At 41.9% G+C, this 19453-nt stretch overlaps 1 protein-coding gene across 6 annotated transcripts in view; it reads left to right on the top strand.

Moving 5' to 3' along the window:
* Positions 1-19453, top strand: part of LOC146833883 (torsin-1A-interacting protein 1-like) — a 426463-nt gene that overhangs the window by 20899 nt on the left and 386111 nt on the right. For all 6 annotated transcript variants that reach the window (XM_085601774.1, XM_085601772.1, XM_085601777.1 and 3 more), the window contains exon 2: positions 15436-15501. In XM_085601774.1, coding sequence (XP_085457900.1) covers positions 15436-15501 — 66 coding nt within the window. The remainder of the gene's footprint in view (positions 1-15435; positions 15502-19453) is intronic.

Genomic DNA, 19453 nt, shown 5'->3' with positions numbered 1-19453 from the left:
TGTCGAGCTGCCTATGTAAAGGGTGGCAGCTACGTTTTACAAGTGAGTGACTTACTCATTAAATAGGAGGACTGCTTTTCAGCATATTTGTTTTACTTTTCCCGCTACAGCGCCGCTTCCACTTCGCATATTCTCCCTGTATCTTCCCTCAAAAACACTTCCCGCCCTAGACTACCCTTATTATTGTAAAATAGCTGCAGGCATTTCCAGCTCTTTTTCTAGGAGGCGGCAGCTTACAGCTAATTAAATTGCACATAAAAGAAGAGCACTGCTCTTCAGCTGAGGGTTTATACATCGTGCGTTAAAATTGCCTTAATATTTCCCCTTTTACATGTTTCTATGGGAAAGTGTCAGACACAGTAATAAAATAAACAGCCAAAAGAGGAAAATACTTTTTTAAAATGCGTGAGCAAGACATAACAATTTGAAAAAGCAAAACTCCGGTCCATTACACCTGCGAGGACAAAAAGAGTAAAACAACTTTTGGCGCTGCTTGCACTTTATTTAATCTCCCGCCCCGGAATGTGCATGTCATTGTGAAATGACCACCAGCGTGTCCAATTCAGTGTGTAAAACGCGAGCTACACGCCACCACTAAGTACATGTATTATTAAATAAAAGTACTACTTTTAAACGTGATTGTTTTTATTTCCGCCCTTTTGCTGGCCATGACGCTGCCTACACTTCACTTATTTCCCCCTGTGCCTTCCCCCAACACCACCTCCCGCCCTGAAGTATGCATAAGTAACTTTTATATGGCAGCATTCCTAGCTCCCATTTCTGCGCGACACTTCTCCATCCCCCAAATCTATGATACATACTTTATTTAAAGGAACATGCTCTCTCCCTTGTAAACCTTTCCCGTAGCATTATGATTAGTGTTTACAGCCAAATGAAGCAGGACGTTCCACTTCCGGACCTTTTCTAGTGGGAGTTTGGGGCCACTGCTCATTACCTGCTCTCCACACTCAGGATGCAGCCTGTTAACATATTGGGTGCATATCAATCAGGCTCCCCCAAATCTACGGGCCTGGGTAAAAAAGGATGTTCTTTGTGCTGCTATTATGAGTGCATACATTCAGTTTGGAGGAAGAGCTAATTAATTCTGGAATCTATTCTTCACAGAAAAGAAGACCAAACGGGTATTTTATTTCCTTGTTTTTGTGCACAGAGAGACCATCATTTTGTGAAACATGCTTTGTAAGTGCAGTGTGTTAGACAAGCATATAGGAATGATAAAAAAAAGATATGACCTTCTTTTGATTTGCTCTCGAATATAAACATGCGTTTGGGGTTTCTTAAACGGTTTCAGTCAAATTAAAACTTGTCATTTGATTCGGCAAAACTGAGTGGAAACACAAACTACCAGTAACATTGGCATATTTCATCTGTATTGAAACATATTTTCTTTGGAAATGAATACTGGCAACTCCTGCAAGAAACCGGTTTAAAGTGAAAGGACCTGGCAAAAAGAATCCGCTTTTTGTTCATGATCAAGTAAAAATATTAACAGGTAGGATATCAGGCCTGTGGAGTTGGAGTATTCAATATTTTTGCAAGGCAGTGGTAACTGTCAGGGCAGACTAGAACAAATCACTAACACAAGGTTACTATTGGCACTCTGAAGCAGCGCTATACGAGCACGCCTGATATCATACTGCCCTCTACCTGCAACATTAAACAAGCATTTGCAATGCAATAGGTCTCGCATTTACGCGAGTTTGAGCTATTGGCATTGTAAATGACAATGCAGGAGGGCGGTTACTAACTGCTAAAGGGAAAGTCACACACTCTATATACTTAAAGCACAAATAGTCTGAGTACCCAAATACAGAGGATCCTTCTTTCGTTAAGTCCCATCTGTTGGCTGCAGAAGAAGTTGCTTACAAAGCAACATAGTGAGGGGATCATAGCAGAACTGCCAACAAACATCTGCTGGGGTCGACCATGAAATTGATAACTTTTAATCTGCACCTTTGCCACTGCAGGTGAATGCTCTTCTCGACTGTCGGCTTAGGCGGTAAGTTTTTTAAATACGTTTTCAGAGCTGTAGACCCCCTACATTGCAAATCATCCAGCCCTTCCTGTGACTGTTCTGCAATTTTTCCTCTTTTGCACCGCTTCGTAACTCATTGTTTGTTTCAGCACCCTCTAGCCTGAGACCCTGAGTTCTGCACTAACAGGGGCAGCAGAGAATCTGATTTTGTTCTGTTCTCCTTCAGTCAATAGGTTAACCTCAGATCCACAAACCAGCAGTTCAGGAACATCCCTTTTGACATCACTTGGTGGCTCTGTATCTGGCTTAACACCTGCAGGGAGCACAGATGGATTGTCAACATGTACGTGTCTGGCATCCCTCATTTAGGAAACCTCTAGCAATTGACAACAAGTTGCCTATTCGGGCTTTTGATGTTTCAGCGGCTTTAGGATACTGGGGAAGGAACACCTGCAGTCTCGCTGTCATTCACTGCATACCACACAGAAAGAGGTACGGCGACCAATTCACTTAACATCACCACACAACGTGAGAGGGGCTAAATAACCTGCGTAACCGGCTCTCTATTCGCCATGAATTAACCTTAATACATGCAGATATCAGGCTTAAAGTAGACTCATCACGCAGACCGGGGGCTATAAACTAATATGCAAGGATCGCTCGTGGTCTTTTGCACGGAACTAATAGCAGGGCTCACTTCACATTGTGTGTCTCGATTAGCCCCCTCCCTCTCCCCCAATATACGACCCCTCCACATTGGCGATGAGGTGAACGTGCCTGCGGTGTGCGCTGCCCAGAGGCTTCTGCTGCAGAACGTTTCTGGCATAAGGAGAAGCGGAGTGCTTACTGCAACAGACTGCGCATCGCCATGTGAAGGAGCCTGGAGGTGCGGCAGTTGCGGCGTCGCGAAGGTGACCACATCCTGGTCGAGGACGGACCTCTGTGGCATCGGCGTGTGCGAGGCCAGGCCGGCGAGCGGAGCCGGAGAAGTAAAGACCCAGCAGCACAGAGGTGATGCGGCTGATGGTGCAGCGGAGGCCAGGCGCTGTCATGTGGGCGGTACTGCAACCCAGTGGAGGAGGCGGCTGCAGGTCACTGCCTAGTTAGAGGAGAGTAAGAGTACGTGTGCTTGCAGTCAAGAGGCCAGCACAGGCCCGTCTGAAGCGCGAGGTCTCCCCTCCTTCTAGTGGTGACAAGGTGGAAGTGCGCAGGAGTACCGGCTGAGACAGAAGAAGTGTCTCCAAAAGCCTAGTACAATAAATAACAAGGCGGAAGAGACCCAGCGAGATGATGTGCGAGTGCACAATCTGCTGTCCGGGCAGGCACGGCAGCGTGCACATCTGCTGTCCGTACGCGTGCACATCTCCTGTCCCCCATCATACGCAAAACCCACAACAATGGATCTCGCCAAGGCGAGCAGCGCATGCGCTGCGTCGCTAGGCGAGACCTAAAAAACATACCTGCCAGTAGTGAGCTGAAGTTTGATATTACATTGCCCACCGGTGCTAACAGTAACTTTGGCATCTCCGTGGACGCATTGTTAACCAGTCTGAGAGTTCCTACAAGTAATTCCATTCAGGGTGTGCACTAAACAAAACCATCACTCCTATATGTTTTAACAAGCAATTATGTTGCTTCACATTCTTCACCAGTAGCTGAGATTAATTCAAGAAATTTCCACCCATTACTTTTTGCTTTTTGTCAGTGCGATACCGTAAGCGCAGCAGGCATGCCCAAATATGGGTCCAGTGCGCACTGTGGCAAGGTACTCGCGCTATACTTCACTGGTGAGTCTTTACTAGAAAAAAACCTGCCTGGTGTTTCTTGCGGTTCTGGTTATTTGTAGAATGTTCAGTATGTATGTTTTGAAATTGTTGCATACTGGCCTGGTGATGCTCTGGAAGCATTCCACATAATTCCAACACTATACATGTTAAACACATCTTCAGTGGGTTATCAGTTTGTGTTGTGTCGGTGTATTTATTCTTCTGGGTATTGGTAGTCAATTATGTAAAGACACCGTAGGCACCATCCTTTCATTGAACTGATATATTCACTTGAGACTGTGTTTCACACGGCAGACAACCTGACAGTACTATAATGTAACAATTTCTCAAAGAAGTGCCCCCAACTCGCAAGACAACTTTTTCCAAAGGTATAGTTTAGGTTGGTATGAGATAGCTGTTTGTTTATTTTTCTTCCTCATTCCATTCCCCTTCCTGACTGCCACTTAACTTTTGTGAATGCCATGAAGAAGCTATATAGGCAATCTGTCGAGCAAAACAGGTGTTGGCTGTCATACTACCTTTAAGTAATAACTCCTCTAAGGTCATAAACCCTAAGTAGCTTTGCAACACCACTATTTCACAGCAAAAAAACACCCTCCAGGACTTAACATTCATACAAAATGACAGATATATTCTCCCAGATCTCATTTAAAGAACTTAAACTGTTATGGTCAAGTCGTTTTAAGAATCAAACACAGCAGTGATCTATTTACCGGCTTTCCTAAAACTTGTACCACACAAGTAAAAGTTGTTCTTAAAACGGCAGCCAAACTCTTTCCAAGAACTAGGAAAGTCAATCACATTAAATCAGTTCTGGCAACACAGAATTGGCTATTACTACAAACAGTGAAATGCATTGGCTATGGCGCACTCTCAATAGAGTCTAAACGGAGTCACTGGGAGCATGTGCTCATATGAGCTAGTGGCCTCACCCACCAGAAGGTGGTATGCGTCCTCATTGGGCTGGCGCCTACAATGTATTAAATGTTGTAGAAAATATGTAATTAAACACCACAACATACCACTCCACCACACAAAATACCATTCCACATAATTACACTCTATAACAGTCAATCTCACTCCACATAATTCCAGTACACCCAATAACACATTATTATCCACATAATTCCACTACACAAATCCACACACAATTCAGCAAGGAAACCATTCCAATGCAAACCCACACAATTCCACTCTACACCACTACACCCACTCCAATCCAAAACACGTGGGTAAAAGACATTATCATTTACAACGCCAATACCTCTAACTCTCACAAATGTGAGTCCAATTTGCTTGTTTAAAAAGGACGACCGCTGGCAACCTAGTTGTTATAGGCCCACCTCTCGAATAGATATCACATTAAGGATTTTGGGAAGGGTTCTATATAATCGGATAAAGGAATGGGCAGAGAAGTCCATCCTATATCCATGCCAGTATGGTTTTAGGTCCAACGTCGGCACAGTCTAGCAGTGCCTTAACCTCAATCTGCTCATTGGGAAATAAACCATAGCCCAGCGTTCTCCGTTTATCGACTTGACCTCCGCATCTGATTGCGTCAATCACTCTAAGCTGTGGTCAAATCTTTTAGCATGTGGGATGGACAAAGCACTGGTGCACTTTCTAGTTTATTTGCTCAGGCACGTGAAGGTCAGAATTAGAATAAATACTAAGTGGAAGATATCTAGAGATGTAGGTATTTTTCGGGGCGTGAGACAAGGATGTGTTTTAGCCCAACTTTTATTCATTTCTATATTAATAATCTACACCCTTTCTTATTAACAAACACCCAAAGTAGAATGTGACAGTTTATTGAAACATTAGAATGGACAGATTAATTGCAAGGTACTTGACTACACCATTGGGCTGTTGGGAGTGCAGTTTATTATTCTGCTCTTGGGCTGGTACTGTAAAATATTTGTTATGCATCCTTTCAAGCAGAACTTGATTTTTTTTTTGTTTTTACTTTGCCTGTGTAATTTGAGTTCAGATCAATCCATACTGCATTTCCTATATTCGGTGGATTTTATTCTTTGTATGCAAAGAGTATTTTGCTCAACTTAAGAGACACAATATCACTGGTTTTTAGGGCAGTATTTAGTATGCTACTTCAACTTAATGATGAGTACATTGCTCATATAGGTGCTTTCTTGAGAACCGCTGTCCGAGCCCGCTTTTCGATGAACACTGTTTACATTTGAATACATAACAATGCAGCCCTGTCCCATGCATGGCTGAGATGTCATGTAATTTAAATATGTATTTTTATGAATTGTTTTGAATTATCGGTTTTATTGTGTATTTTGTGTGTTTTTATTGTTTTTCGTGGACTTTTATGGATACTTGTGTACCCGAATAAAGATTGAACTGAATCCATGATGCAACAGCATGTCATTTTAAAACATGATGTTGTCAGTAGAAAAGATATCCAGTTAAACAGCCCAAATAATTTGTGTCTAGAAGTACACACATTTTTTTTGGGGGGGGAGGTAAAAATACTTCCATGTTTTATATATATATATATTTTTTTTTTTTTAAAAACCTTTATTTCTTCAAGAGTCTGGACACAGCTATTCAGCCGACAACCCGGAGGTTCGGCAGCTTCGATAGGAGAATACAAAGAATCGTCCACAGTACATTGAAGGAGCAGTGAGAAGGTTCCATTTTTAATAATTACAAACACACAACAAACCCCAGCAAGGCAACAACACTGAATGCCCACGGTGGTAGCCCCTCAGGGGGAGCCGGACCCCAATCGTCTAACAGTCACAGTACTATAATAAGAGGAAAAAGGGGGGAAAAGCAGAGGCCCAAGAAGTCAATTAACCATCACATCTGCATACTGAGCTGGAAAGGTCAAGAAGAAAGCTGTTCCTCGGGAGGATCCAGATCAGGGGCAAGACATATTCCCCCCCTGTATTGATTCCACCGCCCCCAGATGGCATGCCACTTCCGAGGGCGGCCTCTGGCGCAATAGACTGCATGTTTTATATTTTAGTGATGAGTTGGGGGTAGGTGCAATGTGAAATCCCTCTGAATTAAACATTTTTGTAATGTTAAAATAGGTAGTGTTGTATATATTAGCAGCTCAGGCTTTATTACTTTTAACATGTCGACTATGTCAGTGGCCTGTGACCTTTCATTCTTTAAAGTTCAGTGCACAATTGCAGTCACTTGTGCATTACAACCATACTTGATGGCCATTCACTCACTGAGAGCCCCCTGATAAAGTGCTTTTGTTGTGGGAATGATTTTTTATTTTTATTTATTGCATTAAAAAAAATAAAAATCTTTACTTGCGTACCCATCTAATTTACTCTTTTTTTTTGTGGATAAAATAACATTAAGGGGATGAACACAAAATAGTCTGGAAGTTTAAGGACACCAAGCGAGTAAAGAGATGACTAAAAGGGCCAAGGGTCTACATTTGCAGTACATGATCATCTAGAATGAGTAACTCCATGGATACGGCTATTACTGGAGGCTATAAACAGATTGCTGAAAAGATCCCAGTAATTATGGACACCGTAGTTCATGGAATAGTGACCCTGGGAAAGCTCAAATCATTCTTTCAAAAAAGACAACAAACCCCCACCCACTGAGAGGCATGCTTCATTGCAAGATTTGCGCTCCTCTTCATGATCTGACATTGTTGTCTGTGTTAAGTTCCCAAAGTAGCTCTTAAAGCAGAATTGTTACCTCTGTGCCCTTTTCCTTTGACTTCAAGATTCCACATTCTTGGCCGGTTTGACATAAAGGTACTCTATCTCCTCGTGCCAGTCACAAGCAAACAAGACCTCAAAATTATTACATTTTATCACAGTAGGTTAAATTCCTCTTTATCACTACCTCCTAGTCACAAACCTAAACAAAAGAGTTTACGAAAGCTTTCCATGCCTATTCTGGTCAACCTGTTACAGAGTACTTTGGCATTCCTCAGAACGAAGGCCTTTTAGGTCTCGCCTTGCGCGCTGTTTTGGAGTGACCTCTTGGAATCACTCCGGGCTTGTGTGGAAACTCGTGCATGTTCTGCACTGTTTTCAATGAGCCCTCGTGTATGTACGGCATTTACCTTGCGGCAACGAGCAGCGGCGCCATCTGTTTGCAATTATCGCGCCCGCCGCTGCTCGCTCCCGTAAGGTAGATGGACTTTCGCTGCCGTGGGCCGCGCTTGTCTTTCAGCGCTTGTTTTTTCTTTATTAGCAAAGCGCGTGAGGAGCGCTTGGTTCGAAGTATGCTACTTCACCGACCCTCTCTCCAGGCACGCATTGTGAGCGATACACTGGCCTGGTGCTCGGGTCAGCTGGAGGGGAGAGCGTGAGTTTGGAAGTGTTCTCCCCCTTCGCTCATTCCGTATATTGGATGTGCCCGCTGCAACACAGCAATAACCCTCGCCCGGGACTCCCCAGCCGAGGGGGAGAGAGAGAAGATTCATTCCGGGCTGCCGGCGGCAATCAGCGATCTGAGAGCAAGTCAGGACGTGCTCTCACACTCTGGCAGTGCCGCACGATGGAAACCCCCATTCAGCACAATACTCCCCACCCCCTGGAGAGGGAGCCGCAAGGTTTGCAACTAGGGAGCACCGGACGCTAAAAGTCAGTGGGCGGGGCCTGCCGGCACAACGAGAACAGGGAGCGGGTCTGATGGAGACTTCGCTCCGTGTCCCACTTTGGGTGTGTGTAGTATGCTCTCTTCACCTTCGGAGCATATAAAGAAGTCACAGGAACTGTATATTCAGTAAAAGTAGAATTTATTCTCAGAGGAAAGAACCCACGACATATCCCAACAAGATCCAGTCTTCATCTGCCTTCCCACAGAGATTCTAGATCCCCAGTAACATTCTACCTACAGCTTACCTAGATACATTCCATAAAGATACACAACACATTAGCTAATACAATATAATCTACTTACTACACACCCTCCCCTTTATACATAACAGAAATTTAAATAATTCACAAACATTACAGAAGATACATAAAAGAAATAAAAAACAACAAAAATAAAATAACTCAAGTCATGACATAATCACGAAAGCGAAAAGGTGCAGAACGTAATCTTGAACCACCAATATTTCTACCACTACCCTCACCTTCTCCCCTTTCAGGAATTACACGAGGAGAAACTGGACATGGAACAATCTCCCTAGAATCACCCTGACACAAATCAGAACGAGAATGAAGAGAGGAACCTGAACGAGTACCAATATTGTCACAAACACCAAACCAATCCTGATTCGAAATATCTGTGACAACAGGAGTATTCTTACTTTCCAAAATGATAGCTGCTTGTTTATCAGTGATTTTTATAAGTGCATTCTTATTCCACCAACCTCTATCTTGCAGCATAGCAGACCCCCGAGAAACAGCAACCACTTGAACAGGAGATGAAAACTTTGAGTGACCCTTAGAAACTTTAATGGGTTTCCGAATCAAAACCCAATCACCAACAAACCAAGGTTTCTCAACAACATGAAACCTTTTGTCATAGTTTCGTTTGTAACTACATTGTTTTTTCATCACACAATCTCTAATTTTACTCAAATCAAGAGGAACTTGAGATTGTTTTTCAAGCAACCATGAAGGATTAAGTTTGGAAGTTGGTATTCTGCCCCTTAATAATGTGAAAGGTGAAACACCAGTGGTAGTGTGTGGAGTAGTATTGTAATTCCAAATTCTCTGAAACAAGAAGGAATATTTAACCCATTGCTGACTGCAGTTTGTACTGCATCTTTCAACACTCTGTTGGCACGCTCAACCAACCCATTTGTAGAGGGACTATATAAAGGAGCAAGAGTGTGTTTTGACATCTAACTTTCTTAGAAACAATTCAAAATCATGGCTAACAAAATGAGATCCATTGTCAGTTACAATATCATCAGGTGTACCTTCAGTGTAAAACAAATGTTGCAAAAATAAAATAGCAGTGTCAGAATCTGCATTTTTGACAATAGAAAAATAAATCCACTTAGAAAAGTAATCAACGGCTACAATAAGATATTTCTTTTCTGAATTGAAAACCGAAAACGGACCAGAATAATCCAAGCCAATTTTCTTCCATGCTGCAGAGGGCCATTCAACAGGACATAACGGAGAATTAGATGACTTCCAATGTTTGTCAGAGCACAAACACTGAGCACACTGATTCACATGAGTTTTCACTTGATTGTCAATGCCAGGCCACCAATACGACATTTTAATTTTGTTAACTGTAGCCGTAGAACCAGGATGCCCCTCATGAGCAAGCAAAATAATTTTATCCCTGATACCTCTAGGAGGAACAAATTTATCTTGTCGCATTAAAATATCATTACAACAAGATAACTCTGAGGCAACTTGTGCAAAATTCTTCTCTTCTAATGATAAACTCCGATCCAGTGGCCAACCCTTAACAAGAAACTTTTTGACATTTTGCAAACAATCATCTTGTTGGAAACATTGCACCCAGTCATCATGCGTGATTTTGTGAGTTTGTATGACATCCTCTACCGAGAACACACACTCAAACTCCTCATCCGCATGAAAAGTTTCTTGAGTATGAGGAAGCGGAATACGCGAAAGGCAATCCGCACGAACATTTTTGCCACCAGGAAGATATTTAATGTCAAAGTTAAACTCTTGGAGTCTAGCTAACAACCTAACTAGACGAGAAGATGCTTTATTGGAAGAACTATCCGCAAGCATATACATCAAAGGTTTATGATCAGTGTAGAGCTGAAATCGAGTCCCCCAAATATATGTGCGAAATTTCTCTACAGACCAAGAACACGCTAAAGCTTCTCGCTCTATGGTACTATAATTGATCTCAGCACTAGTTAGAGTACGAGAAGCAAAGGCTATTGTACACTCTTGACCATTGATTATCTGGCTCAACACAGCACCTAAACCTTTCGCACTGGCATCAACCGTAATTATGCTTTGAACACCATAAGTAAATGGCTTAATTGCAGGAGCACAGACTATTAATTGTTTAACCGATTTAAATGCCTCCTCAACCTCCACAGACCACTCAAACTTAGCATGTTTTTTTAACAAGTTGCGAAGAGGTTGTACCACCAGAGCATACCCCTGAACAAAGCGAGCATAGTACTCACTTAACCCAAGGAATGCCCTTAGTGAGTCCTTATCTAGTGGGGCTGGTGCATTTTTGATAGCATCCAGTAAAGAATTCTTAGGTTTAATACCTTCCTTAGATAAATTGTGACCTAAATAGTCAACATCTTGTGTCAAGAATTTACATTTGTCGATATTCACTGTCATACCATTATCTTGCAATTTACATAAAACTTCTTCAAGACGAGTGTAATGCTGTTCCAACGTTTCAGAATGTACCAAGATATCATCCTGAAAGGCTTGAATGCCATCACAATTATCAAACATTTTATCCATTAACCTCTGGAATATACTGGCAGCAGACGCTAAACCAAAAGGAAGTCGCTTGTACATAAAAACACCAAATGGTGTAACAAACGTAGTCAAAGGTTGAGACTTAACAGAAAGTGGAATTTGATGATACGCCGAGCGTAAGTCAATGGTGGAAAAGAATTTGCTGCGACCTAATTTGGCAAGCATATCATGAATCTTGGGTAACGGGTGGGCATCTACAACAATATTGCGGTTCAGCATCCTCAAATCCGCACATAGACGAATATCGCCAGAGGGTTTACGAGCTACCACAGCAGCAGAAACCCACTCTGATGATTCTACGGGACAAATGATATTTTGTGCACACAATTGATCTAAGTGTTTTTTTAGATCATCCCTTACAGAGAGTGGAACGGGACGAACTTTCTGAACAACAGGGAAAACTTTCTCTTTAAGTTTGATGGTATGTTCAAAATTCTTAACCAACCCAATTTCATTGCTGAACACCAATTTATATTTGTTAAACAATTTGTCCAGAACAGGGTCATGTGAATTATCGCCATTGACTAATAGAACTGGAAAGTCACCCAGAACCACAGGCTCCGGATGACCCGGTTTCAAGAAAATACCCAAACTGGCCTGGTCACGCCAACCCAAAATGTCTCTGCCATCCAAAGCCACGTAAATTTTAGTATTGATCACCCTACCTTTAAAATTAATAGTGTCATTGAAATACCCTCTCATTACTATGTCATACTCCCCGAAGGCTTTTGGATTAACATCAGTAGGTAACAATTCTATGTTTGTCCATAACCTGTAAAATGTTTTTTCATCTAAAATCGTAATGGGCGAACCTGAATCAGCCATTACTTCCATTTCAACTTGACCAATTAACACAGCACAATTAGGCCCTTTAATCTTGTTCCCTTCAAGAGAATTAATATGAATTGATAATGAAGACACATTTAACGCATCACATATTTCGTCCTCATTGTAAATATAGTTCACCTTACTTTTGTCTTTAGGCAACCTACACATAGTAAAGAAATGACCAATTCTTTTACAATTATTGCACCTTTTTCCTTGAGCCGGACATTTTGGATTGTTACCAACATGAAACTTGGAACCACACCTGTAACAAAAAATGTTATTTTTACGTTCAAAAACTTTTGTGTTCTTTAAACGATTTGCAACCACATTGACCTCTATTTGGTTACTCTGATCCATATCAACATTCATGACCTTAGGGCTACAAGAAGCGTTAGAAGTCTCTGCTAAAATCTTGGATGATGTGACAGAACATTCAATACTCTTAGCAATAGTAATCACTTCGTCTAAAGTAGGATTTTTGCAAGTTAGTATGCGTTCCTGTATTTTTTTGTTGTAACAATTAAAAACAAGTTGGTCTCGAAGCGCTGTCTCTAAATAGGACCCAAATTCACACTTTGTAGCCAACACCCTCAAAGTAGCTAAATAATCTTCAATGGATTCTTCTGCAGACTGTTTTTGTTTAAAAAAAACATGTCTTTCGATCATTATTGATGGCTCATCTTTATATTGTTTACCCAAACGAGCTAAAGCTTCTGAGTAAACATTCCAAGAATCGTCAGCTGAAGGATTCGTGACAGTAGGAAGACTATCAAACACTTGTTGACCAGCATCACCAAGATGATTAAATAATATGGCTCTTTTCCTAGAAGCAGAATATTCAAGTGCATCAATGGCTTCCAAATAGTTAGTAAAGACTCTTAACCACTTTGGCCAAGGAATGGATGGCTTACCCACAACCTTTAAAAAACACGGAGGAGCCACAATACTTTCATTAGATCTTGCCATAGTGCAGAACTCAAAACACAGAAAAAAAAAAAAAACTTGAAGACAAAACACACCTGAGAGTTAATCCGTTTTGTGGCCAATGCTGATAGTGATGATGAGAGAAATAATTATTATTTTTTTTTTTTTTAAAACGAGAAAAAACGATGTTTTGATGAAATACACGAACCGAATAACGTGTCCGTGATGATTTGCAAGGCAAGCGATCCCAACCTTACAAAATGGCCGCCAAAACGTGATGATGCAATCGCGCATAGACGTCACTTCTTTGTTGCCGCTTCCGATTGAGCTGTCAGCAGTTGAAACACGAGCGCGGACCTCCAAAAGAATCAACGCGCTGTTTGAATGATGCTGAGGCGTAACGGGTAAGGCATCTGGCAAAACCAACCAAAATAGATATTGTCGATGTACTCACAGCCTCGCATGCGAATTTTAAGCAGGATATCAGCGTCGGTGGGTTTTTCCTTTCCAGCTGTGACCAACTGCCACTTTTCCACAGTTCAAAACAGAACAAAATCTTACGAAGTTACACAGATCCCATCCAGTGCGTCGCCAAAATATGTAGTATGCTCTCTTCACCTTCGGAGCATATAAAGAAGTCACAGGAACTGTATATTCAGTAAAAGTAGAATTTATTCTCAGAGGAAAGAACCCACGACATATCCCAACAAGATCCAGTCTTCATCTGCCTTCCCACAGAGATTCTAGATCCCCAGTAACATTCTACCTACAGCTTACCTAGATACATTCCATAAAGATACACAACACATTAGCTAATACAATATAATCTACTTACTACAGTGTGAGAGGCTGCTGACATCACCAGCATGTGCAGCCCGAGGGAGACTGGGAACCGCAGAGAGAAAAGCAGAGGAACCCACCCCCCTGCCGTCCTGCTGAGCGCAAAGTGTGGAGTTCCTTGCCCCGGTACAAAGCCAGGGCGGGGCCCGAGGAGAGAAGCCACGCTTCTCCGGCCTCTCTCTATCCTGTCTGGGACCACCGGTGCGGCCGCCTCAGAGGGTCCTCGGGGGCTGGGCGGGTACGGGTGCAGGTGACTTCACCACTTGTTTGGCCATATCCTGGGTAAATGAGATTGGACTGGGGGATTGCGGGGGAGTCTTCTTGCCAACCCAGCTATCAGTTTCCGTAGCCTATGAGAGGAGCACAGGCACGGGGTCTGCGATAACTTCAGGGTGCACCAGCTTACCTTAGTGATACCTGGCGGTTCTTGTGTATCTCTCCCTACTGCTACATCTCATACCCTGACATAATATTGGAGCTCTGGATGGTAGGATATGCACCGTAAGGGTGTCTTTCATGGGGGCTGCATGGCAGGTGCACTAACTAGATTTAGAAGCTAAACAAAGGTGCGAGTTGCAAGGTAAAGAGCAAACCCATTTAAGGTTCACTTGTAAATAGATATTTACGATGGCTTTCATTTATAAGCATTACCAGTACAGCGATTTCTCAAGAGTGAACACTGAACTTGCATTGTATGAGAAAGCTGCCAAGCAACCTTCCCTGGGTGGGCTTAGGGCAGCGACTTCACAGCGTTACAACAAAGGTATAGTGGAAGCATGTGCAAGCCTGAAGTGACTGACTTTGTTTGACTTCCACAAACCCCACCAATCAACTGGGAGAACGGCTGCACTTTATTAAGTGCAATCCCCAGTGAATTAGGAGCTCATTCTTGTTAAAATTCAAAAATTGAAGCTGCCAAAGGTGCATAAAGACAGTGCCCTTTTGTACTGCCTCGAGCATTATAGAAAGCAGCCACACTGGTCTACAGCATACCATACATTTAACACATTGGCAAAGCCAATAGCTCTAGCAAAACACTCAAAAGGTCCCAAAGGCGAGACCTATTGGCTATGCCAATGCTTGTTTTATTTGTGCATCACCACAACAGCTGTTTGACGTATGATGTCTATGTGTAAGTGAAAAGAATAAGACTAGGAGCCCTTTCTGTTAATAGGCATATTTGACATACCAATTTCTCACTGGTTCCACAAATTGCCTGATCTCTGAAGATTTTAATACCTTACTTGGGAGATAGGGATTCTTTTTGGGTTCGCCATCTCTTTACCATGTTGGTTGGGCTTCCTTGTGTTTTAGAACATTGGAGCTCCTTTCCTGGGTCTATTTCAGCATCTATTCAGATCCTTCAATACTCTGAGGTTATGTAAGAGTATATGGGAGAATATACTAAAGCCTCAAATTAATCACACTCTCGCTTCTCTAGAGTTGTAGACCAACTATAGAACTTTCTTTGTCTGCTACCTATACCATATTGTTTTATGGAGCAATGAAAAGTGTTATGCGCCGTTGCATCTCCTAATTAATACCACAATTGCCCAATGTGGGCGTTTGCTTTAATGGCATAGCTGATCATGCATTACTGCGTACAGGTAAATTAATACATTTGTTTTTGATGCATTTGTTTGCTTCGTTGTAGGTGATATACGTCCTCCATTAACAAGAAGTAAAGCAAGGGATACTGGAAGACAGGTGTATGATGCAGGTAAGTAATGAAAAATAATTTATCCTTTAAATCGGAGTTGATGTGTCAGGGCTGTTTCTGGATAGTTGTTGCTACATTTTGTTGCTTGTCAAAAGAGAGATGGTGCTCCATACCTCAGAGCTTTTTTACCAATATGTTGTTTCCAAGGTGGGTATGTGTGGTAATCCTGTATCTGATGTTCTTGATTCTGTATTCAGCTTATTTATGTATTTGTTTGTTTCTGTGATGGGGGATCTAGAACCTAGAATGTAGAATGATGTAAGTCTAGTGGGTTCTGTAGGCGACAGTTGTTAAGAGTTGTTATTGAACTTAATGTGGCTGGGACGCTTGGATAGATGTTCTTGAAATAAAGAAGACATCCTTCACCCTTCAACTACGTGGAAGCCTGTTTATTACACTGGCGACGAGGATGGGATCTCCAAGAGAAAGAAACCCTTGATGAACTTTTCTACTTTCATTTGATTCCACGAAGAAACTTCTCCCTGAGGTGAGATCTAACCTTACAAGCGTCCTAACACATCGCGCTTTGACTCTGCCTACATCGTATGTTGCCTCTGCCTCGCATACTCTCGACCTCTTCAAGACTCTTATAACTCACAACTCCATTTTTCTGCTTCATCCTAGTTTTAGCGCGTTACGTCCATGATCTCTACCATCTGCCTCACATTAACTTTTTGTAATTTTCCTGGCATACTCCCGTTATTAGTTATTCCAGTCCGACTCTTGTCTCATCGTGAACGGAGTTGCCGTGAGTCTACAAACGTAGCGATCCAGGATTTTCAGAATATTACACGGTGTTGAATGCGTCACGTTCAAGTTTGAGTGACACGCTCTTAAAGGCGTTGCTCGTACCGTCTGGAGGTCTTTTATTTTTTTTTTTGTTAAAGAAAAATCTCGCTTAAGACTATTGATACTGTCATTGCCTTTAAGAAACTGGCTGACTGCACCATTGCCTTATGAAAGTAACCAGCGTAGGAACCAATACGCTTCGTGGGACTCCTCTACGTTGCCTCGCTCATGACCCTCGTATCCTAGCAACGTTATCTTGAATGCCTACGATTGCTTCGCTGCTTGTTTCTATACTTCGCTGACAAGCACAGCTTCTGGTTCTTTCCTGCACTGACAAACCCAGCCTCTTGTTTGTCATTTCTCGCTGATAAACACAGCTATAGACACGACTTGCTTTTCATTTCTATTTTTAATGAAAAGCGAGTTTTTATCTGATTTACCATGCAAGTGAACATCATAGGTTATTTTCAATTTTAATTTTATCTTCTTTACCGTACAAGTGAACATCATAAGTCTTTTGTGGATATTGTGACAATTTCTCACTTTATTTATTGACTTAAAAAAAAAAAAAACATGCAGAATGTAACGGCAGCGCCCTTCTTTCTTTCTGATCCATGGGACCCCCCTATACGCTGGTCTAAGTGGAAGAAGGTATTTCTCAACTACGCCAGAGTTTGTGGGACATCCCTAAGCGCAGAGAGAAAGTTTGCACTTTTGTTGCATTGCTTAGGCTCTGAGGGTCAAGACGTTTTTGAACACCTGCCAGATCTTGATGATGATGAAGCTGATAATCTTAATGAATTTGAAATTGCACTAAAGAAATTGGATAAACATTACCTGCCAAGACTTAGCACCATTTTAGAACGTTACCATTTTGGAAGACGTGTTCAACAATCGGAAGAATCTGTTGAAAGTTACATTACAGCTTTACGCAAATTGGGTGCTACCTGCAAATTTGAAAGTTCCTTAGAGGAACGCATTCGCGACCAGTTTATGCTTGGTTGCAATGTGGAAAAAATAAAAGATGAACTTTGGCAAAAAGACGATCCTGATCTTGATGAAGTCATCAAGTTAGCTAAGAGAATTGAACATTCTGTTGCATGTGTGGAAGTCATCAAAAAGAAGGAAAGTAATCATTCTCAAGAGAATAGTCAAGAAAAATGCCAAGAAAAGGTCCAATCTATTGTTAAAGGTGTTCAAAAACAGTCCACTTCCAGAAAATCACGAAGAGTCGACCTACCAATTATTTTTCATCCAACTCCAGGTGGAAAGAAGACAATAGAATCAAATGTTTTCGTTGTGATCTTTATGGTCACCTTGCTAATGATAGATCGTGTCCGGCTCTTTCATCCAAATGTCACATCTGTGGGAAAATTGGTCATGTATCTAAAGCATGTAGGTCTAAGAAATCTAAGTCCAACAAACGTGTTAAAGAAATCTTCTTTGATGATGTTGACTCTGAAAGTGAACATGATAATTTACGTTGTGGGGAAATAATCTCTACTGGTGGTATCAATAAGTTCAAGGGTCCTGTGGATTGTGTCCTTGTGAATGATTGTAACATTAGAATGTTGTTTGATTCTGGTGCTAAGATTTCTCTTATACCAAAAGACTTCTTTGACTTAATGCTACAAGGTAAAGTGGAAGTGCATAAACCTGACATTAAACCATTGGCGTATGGAGGGCAGCCCATAAAACTATTTGGTTATTTTCTTGGTAGCATAGAATACAAACAGAGGTTAACAGCTGGGAAAATATACATATGTCGGGGTGACAGCATCATCAGCTGGTTTCACCAAGCAGATCTGGGAGTTTCTTTAGTTCCTGGGGCAGATCCTTGTATTGTTCTTAGAGATTTAAAAAGTTCGGATGTCTCAAAAAACATTAGGAGTGTAGAGCTTCATGATAAAAAAATTACCTGTGCGGATGACTTCAAGACAAATTTACAATCTGAATTTTGTGAAGTCTTCAATGAGAGTCTGGGTTGTCTTTTAAATTATGTTCATAAAATTGTTTTAAAGCCTGATTCATGTCCTGTTTCCTGCAAGGTACGGAATGTTCCCTTTGCTATGAGAGATGCCATGCGTCTCGAACTTGAGAAATTAAAACGTGACGGCATTATCGTTGAGACTGAAGCTTGTCAGTGGTTGGCTCCGGTCGTTCTTGCACGCAAGGCCTCCGGTGAGGTGCGTCTTTGTGTGGACTTGCGCGCACTTAACCGTGCTGTGGTTGTGGACAAGTATCCGCTTCCCAACATTGCCGAAATGCTCACACAATTGGAGAACTCATGTGTGTTCTCCACTCTGGATTTGCGTGCTGCTTACCATCAGGTAAGAATTGACCCAAAATCCATGGATCTGACAGCATTTGTCACCCCGTTTGGGACTTTCAAATTCACCCGCCTTCCATTTGGGCTTGTCTCTGCCGCCTCTGTTTTTCAGAGAGTCATGGAAGACGTGTTGAAAGACATAAAGGGAGTTAAAATCTACCAAGACGGCGTGCTGATCCATGGCTCTTCACAAGCCGAACACGATTCAAGACTTGGGAGTGTCCTTGAACGCTTCAGCAAGAGAGGTTTGACGCTTCGTGAGAATAAATGTAGATTCAATCTTAGCGAAATAGAGTATCTTGGGCACAAATTGACTTCTGATGTTGTTAAACCTAAAGAAAGTTTGGTCAAGACCATCGATAACTTGCCTGTTCCTCAATCACGTGAGGAACTTGTGACCTTTTTAGGTATGGCTGAATACTATAATAAATTTGTGCCTCATTTCGCTACTCGCACTTATGCCCTTAGATCACTTTTAAAAAAGGGTGTGAAATTCATTTGGACAGCTGAATGTCAAATGGAATTTGAAGAAATCAAGGAGGCTCTCAAGTCAGCCCCCTCCTTACAAAGCTTCGACACTTCCTTAGATTCTATCTTAATCACGGATGCGAGCTCTAAAGGTTTGGGGGCGGTTCTCAAACAATACAAAGGTGGGAAGGAAGTAACTATTATGTTCTTGTCTAGGGCGCTTGTTGGTCCAGAATTACAATATTCTGTTATAGAGAAAGAAGCACTTTGTATCTACTGGGCCATCAAAAAGCTAAAGAAGTTCCTGTGGGGTTCTTCTTTCCTTGTTCATTCTGATCATAAGCCTCTAAAGGATTTGTTTGGCAA

This window comes from Triturus cristatus, chromosome 4_2 (genome assembly GCF_964204655.1).
Source record: "Triturus cristatus chromosome 4_2, aTriCri1.1, whole genome shotgun sequence".
NCBI classification, from domain to species: Eukaryota; Metazoa; Chordata; class Amphibia; order Caudata; family Salamandridae; genus Triturus; species Triturus cristatus.
This window is presented reverse-complemented; position numbering and strand designations above follow the sequence as displayed.